Here is a 16,648-nt window from a genome sequence, read left to right on the forward strand (position 1 = left end):
TTCATACTACCCTTACTATTTAACATAAAATGAGATATTTGCAATTTGCTGAAGTGACCACAAAGTAGTTAAAGAATAATTGTCAACACATAAGATGACCAAAAGCAGCAGTGAACTGGTCCTACAGTACAAACACATACACCATCCTGCAACCGTAAATACTCACTTTCACATCCAAATCCGCAGCCGGAAATAATCCCTAACAAATGCTCCCATTATAGTAACATTTGCAAAAAACTACAGTGCCCAGCTGTTTTTGGAAATTTTATAAAATGAAAATGTGTTTTACCTGTTTTACGCAGATTTCTCTCTTGAACTAATGGACTTGAAAACATCGACTGTAGGAGTCAGAAGGTATTGAGAGACGGACGTTTTTCTTTACCTTTTGCTTGATCCGGTCTGTTTGTTGTTGTGTCCTATCAAGTCGCGCACAGAATCTTCTGAAATCTTGTGATACTAAGACCTGGTGAATCACCCACTTCCTACCCCCTTTCTGTCTATGCTTGACCCAGACTACCTCATTCCTCGGACCGTCAGCTAGCTGAGGTGACTTTGATACTTTCATAAGATTTGTTGACGATAAAAAAACAAAAATAAAGAATATCTTTTCCTTTAAATAAAAAAGCAGAAAAACAAGACAAAGACAACATGAGGCAACAACACATTTCAAGCAATAACCAGCATTCAAGATGTATATGAACACAGTACTTGTATTTGTTAAGGTCAAAAGAGAAGATATCTTTTTGTTATGACTTAAGGCACATGTGTAGAAATACATAATCAAGTAAATGTGAGGCTCTCACTAGTTTAATGTACAAATTATGTGTAAACGTTTGAATTTATTTCAAGTACATGCAACACTAGACTATAGCAGGAATGTAGCACACAGTTACAATAAGCACTTTACCCATTGCACGTTTTGTGAGTCATAGAGTCGATGTTGCAGCACAGGGAGAGAGGCTTGCTACAACATTTTCAACCCCTGAAAAAGGGAAGAAAGAGAGATATCAAAATACAGGCATCCAAATTGAGAACACACAAGACTTGATACAGAATCTCTCAATAGTCATCACAATGTTTTGCCTTTTTTTTTTAATGTATTCGTTCAACAGAAACACTCGTACGGTACCTTGATAGTCGACAGTTGCGTGTCTGAACATAGGTTCCTGTGTATATGATATCACATCTCACTATGTTGTTGGTGAAGTCTGACTCCAAGACGTGGAAATTGGGATTGACAGTAACCTGAAATGTATAAAAACAGTTTGAGCTCTGCAGGCAGGTTAGTTGAGATGTTGAGAGACGTAACAGTTGTTGTAAAGTCAATGTGACACGTGTTACCTTCAGGATGTAGTTTCCTGGAGGTACGTCAGTGATGTCGATCCACTGACAGTCGATGTTTGCAGCGTAGATGTCATGGCATCCTGGACTCAGTCCCTGAAAACACAACCCAAACAAGCCTCAGTGTGGTTTGAAGCTTTGACTCTTCAGACGACTTTGACTACTTTTTTCCTACATTTGAGTTTTAGTTATACAAACAGTTCTCTGGAAGCGAAGCTGTTACAAGAAACCAGCGCCAAGCAGTGCAAAGCCAGAATCACAGAGCCCAGACAACACATATAATACATATTCCCATTTCTCAGGAAGGTTTTTTCCATTATTTGGCATGTACTGGAGTAAAGAATTTTTTTTCCAGAAGTGGATAGCCCTGCTATTTACACTATGTTTTGTTTGACTAAATAAAATGAAATAAAAAAATGTACATCTTTGAACTACACATCGAAAAGGGGAGATGTTGATCTACATCTCTAAAACTAAAACTAGAGGTGTGGAGTTTTGAAAGAAGGGGACGTTAACTTAACAGGGAGGGTTATCTTGTTACACTAAAACGTGTAGGATTCAGTGATCTTGACCCAAACCAGAGACTAAAAACCAGGTCCAAGACCTCTGCTGCAAAGATTTAGATTTTGACTGTTTTAGAAAATACCTGTTCCTCATAAATCCGCTATCTTTGTTGATAAGTTGTTGTCTATCTGCAGTTTGAACTGAACACGCACTACGTCATAAAGGTCTCCCACTAAAGTTGCTTCAGTATATTACATCTCTTCTCAAATTTTGGGCTTCTGTTCACCAGACCAGACCTCAAGATTGACTAACTCCAGTCTGGATGTGATTTATTCTGACCAAGACATGACTCTTTAATTCAATTCAATTCAAACCAAATAAAATGTGAAGTGCAGGTTTATGAGGCGTGATTGTTTCTGTTGGTTTGTTTTCTCAGCTCATAAGTCATTAAGAAGGTTGCCTGCTGTCTGGTGAATTTGTGCGTTCAACATTCTGCTCGTAATGTATTTTATGAGCTGCTGAGTGACTAAAATGTCTAGTTTTCATGAGACTTCTATCCAGGACTGTTACATGGATGATTTCCAGTACTTTGTAGCCTACATTATAGCCGTATAACGTGTCTTTTAACTTTATTCATATTTAGTGATGCCTTTGATTGTTTCTGATTACTTGTTCCTGATTTCATCAGGTGTCTCTTGCAAAAGACGTCTTAATCTCAGTGAGATCACCTGATTAGTTAAAGGTTAAACAACAATTACTTTACTGTATGAGTGTATATGTACCTGTGTATGAGACGTACAGGCGTAGCGTCGCCTGAATCCGGGATCACAGCCCGTGTCCTCCAGGCAAAAACTGGCCTTGTGTCCCTCGGCAACTTTACGTTCAGTGACGATGTCCAGCAGGTCGTAGTTACTGAAGGCCTCCATGCTGTGGAAGTGTCTGAGGGGGTCGAACAGAGAAGAATAAGAGCTTATTATTTGTGGCTTTTATTAAACCCACAATGTTAAGTTCTTAAGTGAATTTTGAGGGTGTGGAGTTTTTTATTAGAGCTGATTGGAGCTGTGTGAATCATAGCATTTAAGTGATGTAAAGTCATTTCACTTTTATTCTGAGTGAACTCACTGGTGACAGCTGTGCCAATCCCACTGATATCTCGGCTTGACAGGAAGGAAGTCAGTGGTGCCTTGGTTCTTCACTTTCTGGGGGAACCGCAGGAGGACTCTGAAGTCGATGTCTTTCACGGCAGGTCTATAAGCCGACCTTGGATGGATCAGAGGAGAGACGGGCATAAGCTGCGCTGGAAAGTGCTACTGGCTGAACTCCCGGGGGCTAGTTGTGTTGGGAGCAAAGGGTTTGTTCCATTGTGCTTAATGCTTTTGGGAGAATCAACCCAGAACATTTACATCTTGGCAGGACATCATGTTGGAGAATCACTGCTTAATAATAACATAGCACTATGATGAGAGCAGTTGTGCCGCCACATTGAAAGGTTATACAGATGAAATAGAAAGTTATCCTCAAACAACCAAAAGTGGTCTATAAACATGTCAAATCAACCTTCAATGAGCAGTAAAAACAAAGGAAATACCTGTGTGTTGAGTGTGGGTAGGTGTGTGTGTGTGTCTGCTTCAGTGTTTACGTACAGATGAAGTGAATCACTTTTGGCACTTCAGATTACCTGGCTAGACAGTTCTCCTCAGCGGCACAGCGGAGCGCAAACATCTGCATGCGTTGGATATAAGCACCTGCTTGGATGGCATATGGGTCTGGGATGAGGTCTGGAAGTCCTGGCAAAGAAGATTAAAGGAACAATCCAAGTTGTTTTTGTCATTCTGAGATCTTAACGTTGACGGTTTATTCATGCTGAGAACAATTCACTGACAATAGACCGTGTCCAGGCTGAAAAAGAGAGTGTTTGTTGGCATAAATCAAAGTGTTTTAAATTCCTGAGTAAATTCAGTCTGGGATCAAATCCCAAATAAGATTTTTTTCCATTTTTCCCTCTGAGTGAGACATGAGCTGATTTAAAACGTAATTTATGTTCTAAGAATATTTAAATCCATGCAAATTAAGAAGGCTAAACTCATTCCATGTGATTAGGACGCTTAACTTACCATTTTGGAAATATCTTGTTCCATACCCTGTGCCAGGCGGACGGCGCGTGCGGGCCCCTGATCTCCCTCTTGTGGGATACGAGTTGTAGAAAACCGAATTCCTGTGATTTTTTAACGGGTTTCGAGGGTCGTCATTAACCATGTCCTCTCCATTACCGTTTGCCTCGTTTGAATCATCCTCACTTAGTGCAGGGGATAGAGCAGGAGCCTCAGATTCCCTTTCCAGAGTTGTGGGATATGCTGAGATGGATTGATCCGTCTGCGCGGGTTGCCTGGAGACAGACATCGCATCTGGCACCGCGCGTAAATGTTGGTACTGCGCGCCAGGTCCTGGTTCTCCTCCTCTGGTGTGCAGTGCAGTTGCACCCAAACTGTTACCTCGTCTCCTGCCTGCAACATCTGTCAACCTCCCCGGTGAAGAGCCGTTGATGGTGATGGTGTGTTCAGTGCGACGAGCGCCTCGATAACCTGCAGCTGCTGCTCCGTGAGGGCGATCAGGCTGCTGTCTGGCCCCTGACGCACGACCATTAAAAGGCACATAATGTCTAACATCGCGTACTGACGCTATAGATCTTGGCTCTGCACTGTGATCAGTCCTGAACTGTCTGGACTCAGCCGACACGGGTCGTACAAGCGTTGCTCCTCTGTGCGCTCCCGGCATTTGGCTCCTGCTGCTGTCCCTCCTGCCGGCAACATACAGCCTCGTCTGGCTTCGGGACTGAACCGGAGCAGTGTACTCTGACCCAGTGCTGATTAAATTATAAACCTGCCCGTTGTTCTCCCACTGAATCCGGTGACGCCAGGGGCCAGCTGCGCGCTGCTGCTGCCCAAAGATGGGGGGAAGTTGTCCATGGAAAAAGAACAAAAATAAAAGTGACAATTTTGCCATGGCAATAAAAGAGAAAAAAAAATCAACGCCTTTAAATCAATGAATAATTCGATTATGACATGAATTGCGTGCACAGACTTTGCTTTGTGGAAAATGGATGAAAAGCAGGAGTGCGCTCTCAGTTCCAGCTTCTGCGCAGATCAACATATCAGTTCTCAAGAGGACTGACAAGTGGAGAGGAGAGGAGGACTGGAGACTTTTTTTCTGCTCGTTTATCGAATTCAATTTGATTACGCAAAGTCAAACTCCCTAGCAAGAAGATTTAACCCATGCCTCGCCGTGTTACACAAGACTTACACAAGGACGTTTGCTTAGTAAACTTTACGCACGGGTGTTAACTGAAGTCATCTCAATGTTACCGTTCAATCTGGACATTGTTAGGAAGAACCAACCGCCCTGTAGAGCAAAAAACAACGATTATCTGGTTTTGATTTCACCTGCACATCAGTTTTTCCGCTGAAAATATGAACAATACTCTTAAGTGAATATTGTTGCATTTAAATGCAATTAAAAAACTTAAATAATCAATATAGTCAATAATCATTTTGTCATTGAAGTGCCTCACATGGTTAGTTTATCAACATTAATAAACATATCTCAGGTCTATTTGAATATACCAACATTATAGAACAACGTTGGAGCCACATGGCTTCATGGCCTCGTGCAGGACTAAACCTCCACCACACGGCGGCAGGATGCATCTGTGTCACCATCCTGCAGGCACTAATGCTCTAAAGGAGCTTTTTTTTTTTATCATCCAGTATCATCCTGAGAGTCCAGGTCCATAAAACAAAACGCTTTTATCATTGATCATGTCGGTCCTGAATGGGATTTGTGTTTTGCAAACAGTCCAAAACTATATAGTCAATTTAATTATTGTTTTGACTAAATTATATATTCATAGACTTTAAAATAAACAACATGTGCAACATTATTTCCTTAACATGCAAAATAAGTTTAACTTACAAATTGAAAATGTATCATTAACATCCTTTAATATTTATTAATCTCTTTAATTTGGAGGAAGAAGTATTCAGATGTTTTGCTTAAGTAAAACATCTTTTGCCTTATGTTTTGATGCTTTTAATGGTTTTATGTGAAGCACTTTGAATTGCCTTGTTGTTGAAATGTGCTGTACAAATAAACTTGCCTTGCCTAAAAGTAGCGATTCAACAATAAATACTATGTTACAAGAAAAAGTCATGCATTTAAAATCGTACTAAAGTAGAAGTACATTAGATTAAAAAAATACTTAATGTAACAGAAGTAGAAGTACCCATGATGCAGAATGGCTTTTATATCTTCTATTCACAATGTTAATCTGTAAGGTAACTACTAAAACTGTCAAGTAAATATCTTGGAATAAAGAGTACAATGTTTGGAGAATAAAATTGAGCACAAGTAACTCCAAAATTGTATCTAAGTACAGTACTTGAGTAAAAGTACTCAGTTACATTCAACGGCTGGTTACTGAGGATTTCAGACAAGCTGATTGCATTTAATAAAAGTTGTTTCAAGCAGTCATTCACACTGAAAGGAGATCAGCAACACAAATATAAAGTTAGTTTTATTGTATGTGTTTACTCGTTGATTTAGGTATTTGTATAGACGTGGCAATGGATGTATTAAAAGGGGGCTGCATATGTACAATTATTAAACTCACTGATGTTGCCTATTCAACCACGTTGCTCAATGTGGCTTTTACATAAAGACTATTATAGCCTCATCTTGTTATTAGGTAGGGAACATAGGTCGTGTGATATGGGTCACAATACACACACTGAGTGAGGCAGAGCTCAGTTTATGTCACCTCTCACATGAAGAGCTGTGGTGTGTATTTCCTCAACCAAATAGGGCATCAGGGTGGTGAGCATGCATGCTTTTCTATTCTTAGACAAAGAAACCTTCCCCCTGCTCCAAAGTCCAGCCCCGCCCCGCCCTGCCCTCTACTGCAGTCCAGATTTATAAGAGCCACAGATCCTCGGCACTGGTTTGGCACAAGACTTCCTCAGCAGGACATGTAACCCACACAATTTAGCCAGTAAGTATTAACGCTGAATTCAGTCTTTCTTGTGTGTCTGACCTGGAAGTAAACAAATCACAACAAATGTTGCCACAAATGTTATAAAAATATTCTTTACTGTAAACTAGGAGTGCTTGTACATAAAATAAAGTGTCTGGTTGTTTTCATGGTACACCTTCAGCAGCAGCAGCAGCAGCAGATCTTTCCCCGAGTGAAAGACTAATTATTTTACGCTTTGAATATATCTTATCCCATGAATCTAGGTATCCAGGGCTGCTCACAGCTTTGCTTCTTGTGAGATTTAACGACGATGATGGTCTTAAAATGGTTTTACCACAAGAAGGAATACATCTGTTGTCTTCCCCTGAGGCCTCACACTGCCAGTCTGAGGAGTTTACAACTATATGATAAATCCAGAGGGTTTACCACAGATCATGGGGAGAACATGCAGGTGAGATGCTGAAAGAATTGTGTGAAGAAAATGAAAATGATTAAACAAATCTGTCGTCCCATTATGTGGACATTTAGTTCCACCTGAAAGCAACAAGTGTGAACTCTTAAATAAAACTGACTTTTTTTTTCTAACCTGAGTTGAAATAGAAGTGTCTAATAAATGATGAATTATATGTTATTTGACGACTGCAGATCATCAGGTTTCTTGTGACATGTGTTGCTTATCATTGATTAACCTTTGCCAAAATCAGCGCGGCCAGCTCTCCTCACATTTCAGGTTTGAGCATCATGCTGCTGTATCTATCTTCACGTTTTGGTTCATCTACACGTGACAAATTAATGTTGAAGGCGCATAATATGTGAGCTATTAAAAACTGTCTAGTCAGTGGACACTTAACCCAAACTTAAATGTCAATACCTTCTGATGTTAATGGCTTTAAGCTTTACTGTGTGTGACTCCTCCTTCTGTTTTAACACTTGAATGAGTTAGCACAACATGCCATTTATTTCTCTATTATGTGTTTTATGTCATTGCAAACCGATCAGGATGGAGTGCCAGTTACCTAATCACCCACTTTTTGACCTTTTAAGCGGAGACACTATGCAATAGCATTGTTTCATGCACTGGTCAATTCATTCATGTCTTCATTCGGACTAGTGGAAAGATAACTTAAAAAAATAAACATTTAGGTGTTTATTTTACTACTTTGTTTGTCTGCATCTGTAGATCTCTTAAAAATTCACCAAAAGTTAGTATAAAATAATGCCTCATTTTCATATTTAAACATAACATTTTATTAAACTCGTAATACAAAAAAAACATTGCGTTAATGTAAGTAATCATCGGTGGAAGTTTCCTGGTGATCTCTATAAAGCCTTTAATACCCTTAAAGGCGGAATCAATGATAAACACAGGGCCAACCTGTTCTATTTGTAGTTAGCATTTGAAAGTAGTATATCATAATTTAATACATGCTTTATAACACACTTTAATGTAGCTGTAAGCAGATATAAGTGTTTATTCATTTATTTATCTTGGTCTTAGTATAAAATCTATCAGACAGCTGCAGCTCGTCTGGAATGCCTCACGAACACCAAGACCGTGAGCACGTTGCTGTGGTCCTTGACCACTGCGTCCTGTGTGTCGAAGGCTAGATTTTAAAATCTCATTACTTACACTTTTTTAATGTTTTCTTCAAGTCTTTGTGTTTAATATACAGTATTTCTATAAAGCACTTTAAATCGCCTTGTGTCTGAATAGTGCTCTATAAACAAAAGGATATGACCTATGGGCACCCATTAATTGGAGGATGCTGTATAAAGAGATTATGATTGACAATACAGTAAGAACTACACTGTATAAGATACGTCCTATTGAAGACAAATACATTACATTAATAAGCAGTTAAATTGCCCTTATACCTGCTTACAGCAACATTATAGGGTATATTAAACCATTTATCAAATGTGTATATACAGCTTGTAAATGCTAGGGAGACTTCAGTTGTTCACATATGTTTAGTCACAGCCGTAAATATTCCTGTCATTACTTCAGTGCCATAACCACAACTGTTCACATGCCTCAGGGGTCCCACACAGGGGATCTGTACAGCATGTGACAGCCGCTCGTCCCTCGTGTCCCTCGTGCCTCTGCCTCTCCACCTAAATATGGATGCCACGGCTGAACTTTCGGGGGGTTGCCATAGTGGCCGGTGACGTGGGATCACAAGGCTCTCACCTTACCGGCACGGTGGTGGCGTGTGGGGACTGGCCCCCGAGTCAGAGAAGGCAGGCGGAGCGTATAGAGTGGGTGTGTGGCAATCGGCAATTGGCTGTACATTCATTTAATATCTTCCCCTGACACCCCAGACCCTTGGTCTAAATATAAACTGACAGACCAGATACCCTCAGCTACGGGCCAACTGGCAACTAAAGACTCCTAGAAACGTATCACAAGACCCTGAACCCCCCAGCACACCCTCCGTGGCCCTGCCAGAATAATGTGCAGTGTGCATGATCAGGAGGGGAGATTCTGAAAAAGCCTATATGACACTAAAGATTTAAGATATGCTTGGACTATGAATTCTCAGTCATCACTGCCAATCAGACCCAAGTCATTTGTTTTATGGTTCATGCTGTGGAGTCAGCTGCAGATAGAACAGACAACCCTCAAGGTGACCGTATAATTCACTGGCTTTTTTAAATATTGAAATATCAATAAAAGTGGAAAATTTACTGCTTTATGTTTCCATTTCAGACAGTGTCGGCCACGGCTAGAGCGACGTGGGTGACTTTTGATCTTTTAGAGAAGTAGTAAATTATCAGTGAAAAGGACAAAGCACTTTCCCTCAGAGTCTTGATTAAGTTGATGACAGTAAATGAAACCAATAAAGTCGACTCCTTTATACTGCAAAGGCTTTTTAGATTATTTCATGTTACTGGATGTCTTGTTAGCACAGCAGGGAAGCTTAACAAGTCTTCAACCACTCTGTGGCTGACTGACCTTCCTGTGTGGGAGGTTTACAGTAATATCATGCAGGCATTTAGTGCTTTGGAGGTGTGTCCTGATAAGTGTTCCTCATCAGTTGAAAGTACATTTTTCTCTTAGCGTAGACATTATTACACCTAATGCTTCATTGGAGAGATGAGAGTGTAGCGGCAGACAGGAGGGAGAGAGGGATATGACATGCAGCAAAGGACCAACAGCTGGAATCAAACGAGGGACGTTGCAGTTATATGGCAGGCGGCCAAGGTCTTAGCCCAAGGTTTCGACTAATTATTTTCCCATTTTGTATACAAAAACAATAATCATGATAATATTTATTATCAAAGCATAGATGTAAAGCTGAAGAGATATCCATGGGTGCAGCATTAAAAATACAGTTCCAGGTACTTAAGTGGAGGATTAAACATAAAGCGCCTTATATGGGCAAGTAAAACACACCAATTTGCTGCAGTAACCTTCCCGATTACCAAAAAGCTTCTGCTCCTTTTGTTTTTCTTCAGTTATAGCCGATATTTATATGTCCTTAGTTAAAAATGAAGATTAAATCAGACCACCTTGATCTGTTTTATGTTTTTTTTCCTTGCAGTAAACTGCAATCGTTAATTTATTGTCTTTAAGACGAAAACCAGATCACTTTTATTGAGGCTCTAAATTTAATCTGGATGACAAGGAGTCTCATTCAAGAGCCGCAGGATGTTATCAGTCATCCCCAATGTACAAACGTTTTTACGTTGTAAAACGTGAGGTTTGTGATTCTTAACAGGACCTATATGGGAGCTACATGTGTGTGTGTGTGTGTGTGTGTGTGTGTGTGTGTGTGTATGTGTGAAATGAAGAACAGGAAACACAAATTAGATTCAGTCATTTCATTTGGTTGCGAGACACAATTCCATCCTCCAGTGGGCATTTGATCTGTTCACATACAACAAGATCAGAGCGGACGTCTGTCCCTGATGTTAAACACTGGGCAGTCCAGAGGTGGCTTATCTTTTAGAAAAAATTACACAGGACTTTACAAAACACAGAACTTACAGGATTAACTATTTACAAATTAGGCTTTGAAGTGCAGAACCGGTGTTACACATTTAGGCAAAGTTATATTTACAAGTCTATACACAATCCTTGTTATCCCCGTCTATCTGTGGAGAAAGAGAGAGGGGGAGAAGTTACTCACACTGACGCTGTCACACTGTCAGGGAAAATGTGGAGGATAATATTTTAAATATACCTATAAGTTGTTCAGCAGCGAATTCTGAACACTTTCATGTACTTTGTTGTAGATATCTTCCTTTGATGTCATCCCGTCAAGGTACTCTGTCCAGAAAAAGACAAACCCGAATGTGAATGACCGTAATTTATGCCAACAGTTAGCAGCTAAAGCTTTATTTTGAAAGGAGAGGGGGATATTTAGCTTGTATTTTGACATTAGGGGTGTGGATAGGGACACAAAGCAATGTATGCACATCAGTGGTCATGGATATTTAGTTTCAGATGGGAGGATCTGGCTTTACATACCTATTCTGCCACAGTTGTTCTCCATCTCTTTCCTGTGTTTCAAGTACATGGGCCAGACGTGGCCATCGAACAGGCCAGGGGGGTCAGGGAGTGTGTACGTCCTTGTACTGCAAAAACATAACCAATCAAGTCACTTTATAAGCCTGTAATTTGTCCAACACTTCAGCGGAATCTGTGTTAGGTCGAGAGCTTGTTACCTTCTCCTCCTTTTGCACTCCTCATTAGGAATGGAAATGTAGAAACATTTGTCATAGATGTCAATTAGAGGCCTGCAGAGGGGAACCGATGCTCAGATTAGTGAAAAGTTAAGAGGCCTGTAGGTTTCACATGAGAGCTTGCGTGACAAAACGACTCACTTGTAGTTGTAGATGAGGAACCCCTCCACGATGAGAATATGGATCCCCTCCTCCGAGTCGGATTCCTCGGCTGCAGGCGACAGGCTGACGCCGTGTGAGCGGGCAAACTTGACCGGGTTCTCCTGCCAGCCTTCCACAGTGTTGACCATAGCCTCCATGTCCATGGCGCTGATGACTGATACAGAGGTGGAGAGAAAAGAGCAGGCTTCACCACACATGTAACCGACACTCCTCACTAATGTGCTTCAACACACAGTAGTTACAGCAAGTGAATGTTTACAGCATTCACAGAATAGATGATAGAATATCACACAGTTTAGGACTGATTTTGTTACCAAACGTAAAGAAATGTGCAGGAAAGAAAAAGTACATTACTGCATGGTTTTCCTATGCAAAATCCATTCTTACCATCCCACTGTCTAAAGCCGTCCTCCCCGACTTCTATTTGATGGGGTTTCTGAAATAACAGTCACCAATAAAACATTGCTGCAACCTAGTAACCAGTTGGAGCTGATCACACCTGGACAGGACAGGTCAAGGACTCGTCTCCACCAAAAGTAGTGCACGTTGACAATTTTGGATGCGGTTCAAAAATATTTTTTCAATGTTGCGCTGGCGAAATATTGGTTTCAATATCTCAAGACTCTTTCTCTAAATAAATTATTTAAATGTTTTTTTAAACTATACAGGAGGGTCGTAACGCTCGCTGTCGCCTCACTTCAACACAAGTGTTTTTACAGATGGACGCTAGCTTTTTTAGCAAACTGTCTCAGACTGGAAATCGAAATTTGGATTTATTTTGTAATAGTGCGGCCCTCGACGACACCCTCGATGTATTGCTAAAGCAGCATAATATGCCTTATAAGTGTTAAATGACTCTGATTTTAAAAGCAAGCGGTGGTTGGTGGTAAATCAACCTTTAACGTACAACACGAAGAGATGGATGTGATAGAGATAAACATTTTCTTGTTTCTTTTGAGCCAAATGAGGTTAATAATTATGCAATAAGTTGGTTGCCGGATTTGCAACATGATTGGATGAAGTCTGACTTTAAGTGGGGACGCTCAGCCCTTTTATTGGCTGTCCAGGAGACAATCAGCCAGTATGTATTACTAGGCTGCTGTGATCTGCAGGTCAGACTGGCGGTTAATTTCTGAACTCAAGAGTCAATTTAACGTAGCAAGTGAAATATACTAAAAATAACAGTTACTAAAACTCAACATTAACACAATGAAATAGTTACTGTAGCTTTAAACTAACCAAATAGTGACTTAAAGCTTAAAATAATGGTGACTTTAATTCAGCTTACCTTGAAAAAGTCGTCCTGGTGCACCACACAACAGTTGGGTAATGTCTTTAGTAGTGTATTTGTCAAAGTGGTCTTCCCACCGTTGGTCACTCTGAAAGTAAGATGAATTTCATTCCACACAGATGTGAGTTACACAAGTTTTACCACAAGACAAACAGAAGGAGGTGGATCAATTAAACGAGACTTACCCTCCAATGCCAATGATGAACTTCATTTTGGCTTTGTTTGTGTCTTGGTCACCTCTGAAATTCAGTAAATAAAAGAAGGGAACCCACCCAAAGCAAACAGTCTACAAAAGGCTTCTTCTAAAAACCTTTTCCTTTTCTTCTGTCACAGACGTTCCCTCCTTTTACTACTTCATTGATAGACAATCTCCTTGCCGGACATATATAGGATTTAGCTGCAGCGTCACAGCCTCTCAAACCAATCGGCCCCCTTTTTCCATACAGCCTATGAGTCGCTGCTTTACAGCCGGGCAGCACCAGCGGGAGGAGGGGCACTTAGGAACCTCACAGTTGCATGAAAGTAGATCCCAAATGTTCCACCTGCTGTCAGGGGTCAGTGAACATATAGATAGATAATAAAGGCATGGGGGTGGGGCTAAGCTGTTAAACTCACATTTAAATATCTAATTGGAAAAGCCACAGTCTCAGACATAAAGATACTGTAGACAGATGATGCTGATAGTTTAGAGCTTGTAAAATCTTTATTTGAGATAGATTTGATTGAAAAACAGAAAAGGCATGTGATTTAAGTGCAGATGTGATTATCATCAGGGAGTTTGTCATAGAAAAGGCATCGTGTGGAGAGGATGCAAGGGCTGCAAAATGTACAATCAGTAAAATTCACTGTAATACATGACCGAGTATAAAAGTCACATCCTTTTACTGAGACATCTGTATCACAGCTCAGAGAGAAACCTCATTATTTGTCTTTTTAGAGGGAAAGTTTTCCGTGCTTAGACGGCTCTGGCTGGGTAAAAACTAGAAGCACTATAGTTAGTCGCCTGCTGCGTCACACATATTTTTGATGCAACCAGCTGGAATGTATGGCCATCAGCCATGTGACCACGGTGTCCCGAGTCATGGCTGTACAGTAGGTCTGATAACAGATCTACGTCTTTGCAACTTAAGTTTATCAGCCCCTGGTTCTTACACACCTCCGGTCGTGTGCAGATCTAACCTCGAATTCATTATGTTTGTACAGTGTTTTGAACAAACTCTTGTCTCTGACATTGTTAGTGTCAAAGAGGGGAACTTTGAGTCCCAGCTATCAGAGCACAGGGTCTCGTGTTCAGGGCTTGATGTCTTAGTGCCATGACATTGATCTCAATGTAAAAGAGATGGCCGTTGACACCATGTCATGGTTCCTTTACCTCTTATATCAAAGTGATTGTTAGTTTTGTAACAGTGTTTTAGTAGTCTGATGATGAAGTAGACAGAAAATGTGGGTAAAAATGTGGGATTACAAAACTGTCCCAAATATGCTCAGACATTTAGGGCACTAAACCAGGATGCATGTGTTGCACATACTGTTTCCTTCTTGAGGACGGATAAACAACATGAAAATGCTAAATACTTGCATGCAAGTATATGTTTAGGGCTTTCATTGTGAAAGGTAATCCCGGAAGGAGTGGATCTGGTCTGCGTTGCCCTTGAAAGTAGTACTGAAATACAATTTGCCATCTTGGTTCGGACTACAGAGTCTTTGTTTGTTGTTGTTTCATAAATAGAACTCAACCAAGCCCCCAGCAAGAGCGCCGGGCTTTGAAGCAAATTTTGCAGCGGTCAGACCGTGCAATTACAACTTCAGTATGTCACGTGACACCACGTGACAAATATTAAGTTGCTTTTTCGCAGTGTATTATTCGCATTCTGTGTGAAAGTACTCATGACAAAAACAACAGTTTTTTCAAAATGTACTGACGTCAGAATTAATCGCAAGACACTCTCCCGGTGAGTAAAGGCCGTCAGACTCAGAAGACAGTCAAACTTTAGCTTTTTGCCTGTTTTCCAAAATGCCAAACTATTCCTTTAAATTTAACATTTCATTCATACTTTATTGTTTAATCCGTTTTCCTGCTGAAATATTACTTTTATATTATCATAGGTCAAGAGACATATGTAGCAATATCATTTCAATGAATAAGGTCTATCTTTCATGTCTGAACCTTTCTTCGATTCGTTTGGTAACTGAGTAAATATCTGAATTTGGATAATAGACGATAATGGTAAAAAATGTAACAAACATGCAAGATAATTTACAATCTATTATTGGTTGTGTATTGTGTTAATACCTTGTGATCACACTGTCCATGTGTGTCCAACATGTAAAAATAAAGAAGGGTCACCTCAGGAGAATTATGTGACCCCTATGAAGAACAACACAGGACTGTAAAGGGACACAAAGAACAGTGTAACACTCATTAACCGGCTTTATAAGTCATCAGGAACTGCTTGTCAAAAACATTCTGGACCAAACTGAAATACATTAAGAGGCAATAAAAAAAGATGAAAATATAAGCTGTAATGTACATCTGTTCTGTGTCAGAAGTCAAGGTTGGATACAAGAGGTGACTCATGACAATAGCTTGTTTTAGTTCATTAATTTGTTTATTTTTTTACAAACATTAAATGGCACATTTTCATAAATAACACGTTTAGCAATTAATTTGACTCTCTCTTTAAATATATTTCATTTGTAACAATGTGTGATTTCCATCTTGTAAAAGTATCTTCTGAAACACGAGAAATGACAAAAATAGATGAGATAGAATTGGTATAAACAAGCATGCCACCTGCATATCAAACTCTGGAAAACTTGAAGACTGTAACACACGTTTGCATTAGTAACATCTACTGTAGGCCTAAGAAGAACAACATCATTGCACATTAGTTTTCAGTAAACAGCCATGAAATCAAAACAATACCCATGCCTCTCATATCAAAAAACAAATATCTGTGCAAACCCCTTTCTCAAAAATATCTATACAAGTATATGTACACTTTGGAACGGACGATATTCCTTGTCTGAAGAAGATTGAGTGTTCATCCAAGTCTTTCATTTTTCTTTAAATATAGCTGAAGTCATGCTGTAGATGAAACTCAACTTGACATGCAGATATTTTTTTATTTAGCTATATCTTGTAATGCTTTGGTGTATATTAACCTTTAGTTAGAAGCAAGCATGTCACTGAAAATATATTATTTGAGAAAGGATTGTCTTGCAGCTAATGGATCCAGTCGGTAGATTTAATCTTGGTCAACAAGCGTGTGATGGTGGTCGATGGTGGTCGAGGCTGGCTTCCATTTTAATGAATGAATGTCCCTCATTGGTTCTTCAATTTAAAGCTCTGAAATGCAAATGCAGACAGTTTCACGGTCTTTCTTTCTCCGTCACCTTTACCCTGACAGTCTGAATGATATCATCTCCACAAAGACAACATTTCCTATATAATCCTTAAATTTGGCAGTGCGTCAATAAGCACGCACTCAATGTAAACTAAGTCCAACTTGACACATTGCCTATTTATTTTCCCCCTGCTTCCTCCCTTGGCATTTGGATAAGTGATGGTGCCCGTGTCCATTCCTGGGATGTTGTCCATTCCTACAGCTGATAGCTCCTTTGATATATGGAGG

The 16,648-nt window shown here is 40.0% G+C and overlaps 2 protein-coding genes across 2 annotated transcripts; both read right to left on the reverse strand.

Moving 5' to 3' along the window:
• Positions 1-975: 975 nt before the first annotated feature.
• On the reverse strand, positions 976-9,164 carry LOC142956002 (protein-lysine 6-oxidase-like). Its single transcript, XM_076097286.1, has 11 exons — positions 9,068-9,164; positions 8,922-8,986; positions 5,747-5,753; positions 4,274-4,808; positions 3,960-4,186; positions 3,524-3,632; positions 2,968-3,105; positions 2,628-2,784; positions 1,342-1,437; positions 1,130-1,245; positions 976-982 (listed from the first exon to the last, which is right to left on the reverse strand). The coding sequence occupies exons 1-11, from the start codon at positions 9,162-9,164 to the stop codon at positions 976-978; spliced, it is 1,554 nt and encodes a 517-aa protein (XP_075953401.1).
• A 1,594-nt stretch (positions 9,165-10,758) lies between these two features.
• Positions 10,759-13,224, reverse strand: LOC142956517 (nicotinamide riboside kinase 2-like). Its single transcript, XM_076098148.1, has 8 exons — positions 13,199-13,224; positions 13,011-13,101; positions 12,110-12,158; positions 11,702-11,876; positions 11,543-11,614; positions 11,346-11,452; positions 11,059-11,144; positions 10,759-10,969 (listed from the first exon to the last, which is right to left on the reverse strand). Exons 1-7 carry the CDS (start codon positions 13,222-13,224, stop codon positions 11,059-11,061), a joined length of 606 nt encoding a protein of 201 aa, XP_075954263.1. The 3' UTR covers positions 10,759-10,969.
• Positions 13,225-16,648: the final 3,424 nt, after the last annotated feature.

Source organism: Anarhichas minor, unplaced genomic scaffold (assembly GCF_050575085.1).
Source record: "Anarhichas minor isolate MPS153535 unplaced genomic scaffold, ASM5057508v1 ptg000024l, whole genome shotgun sequence".
Lineage (NCBI taxonomy): Eukaryota > Metazoa > Chordata > Actinopteri > Perciformes > Anarhichadidae > Anarhichas > Anarhichas minor.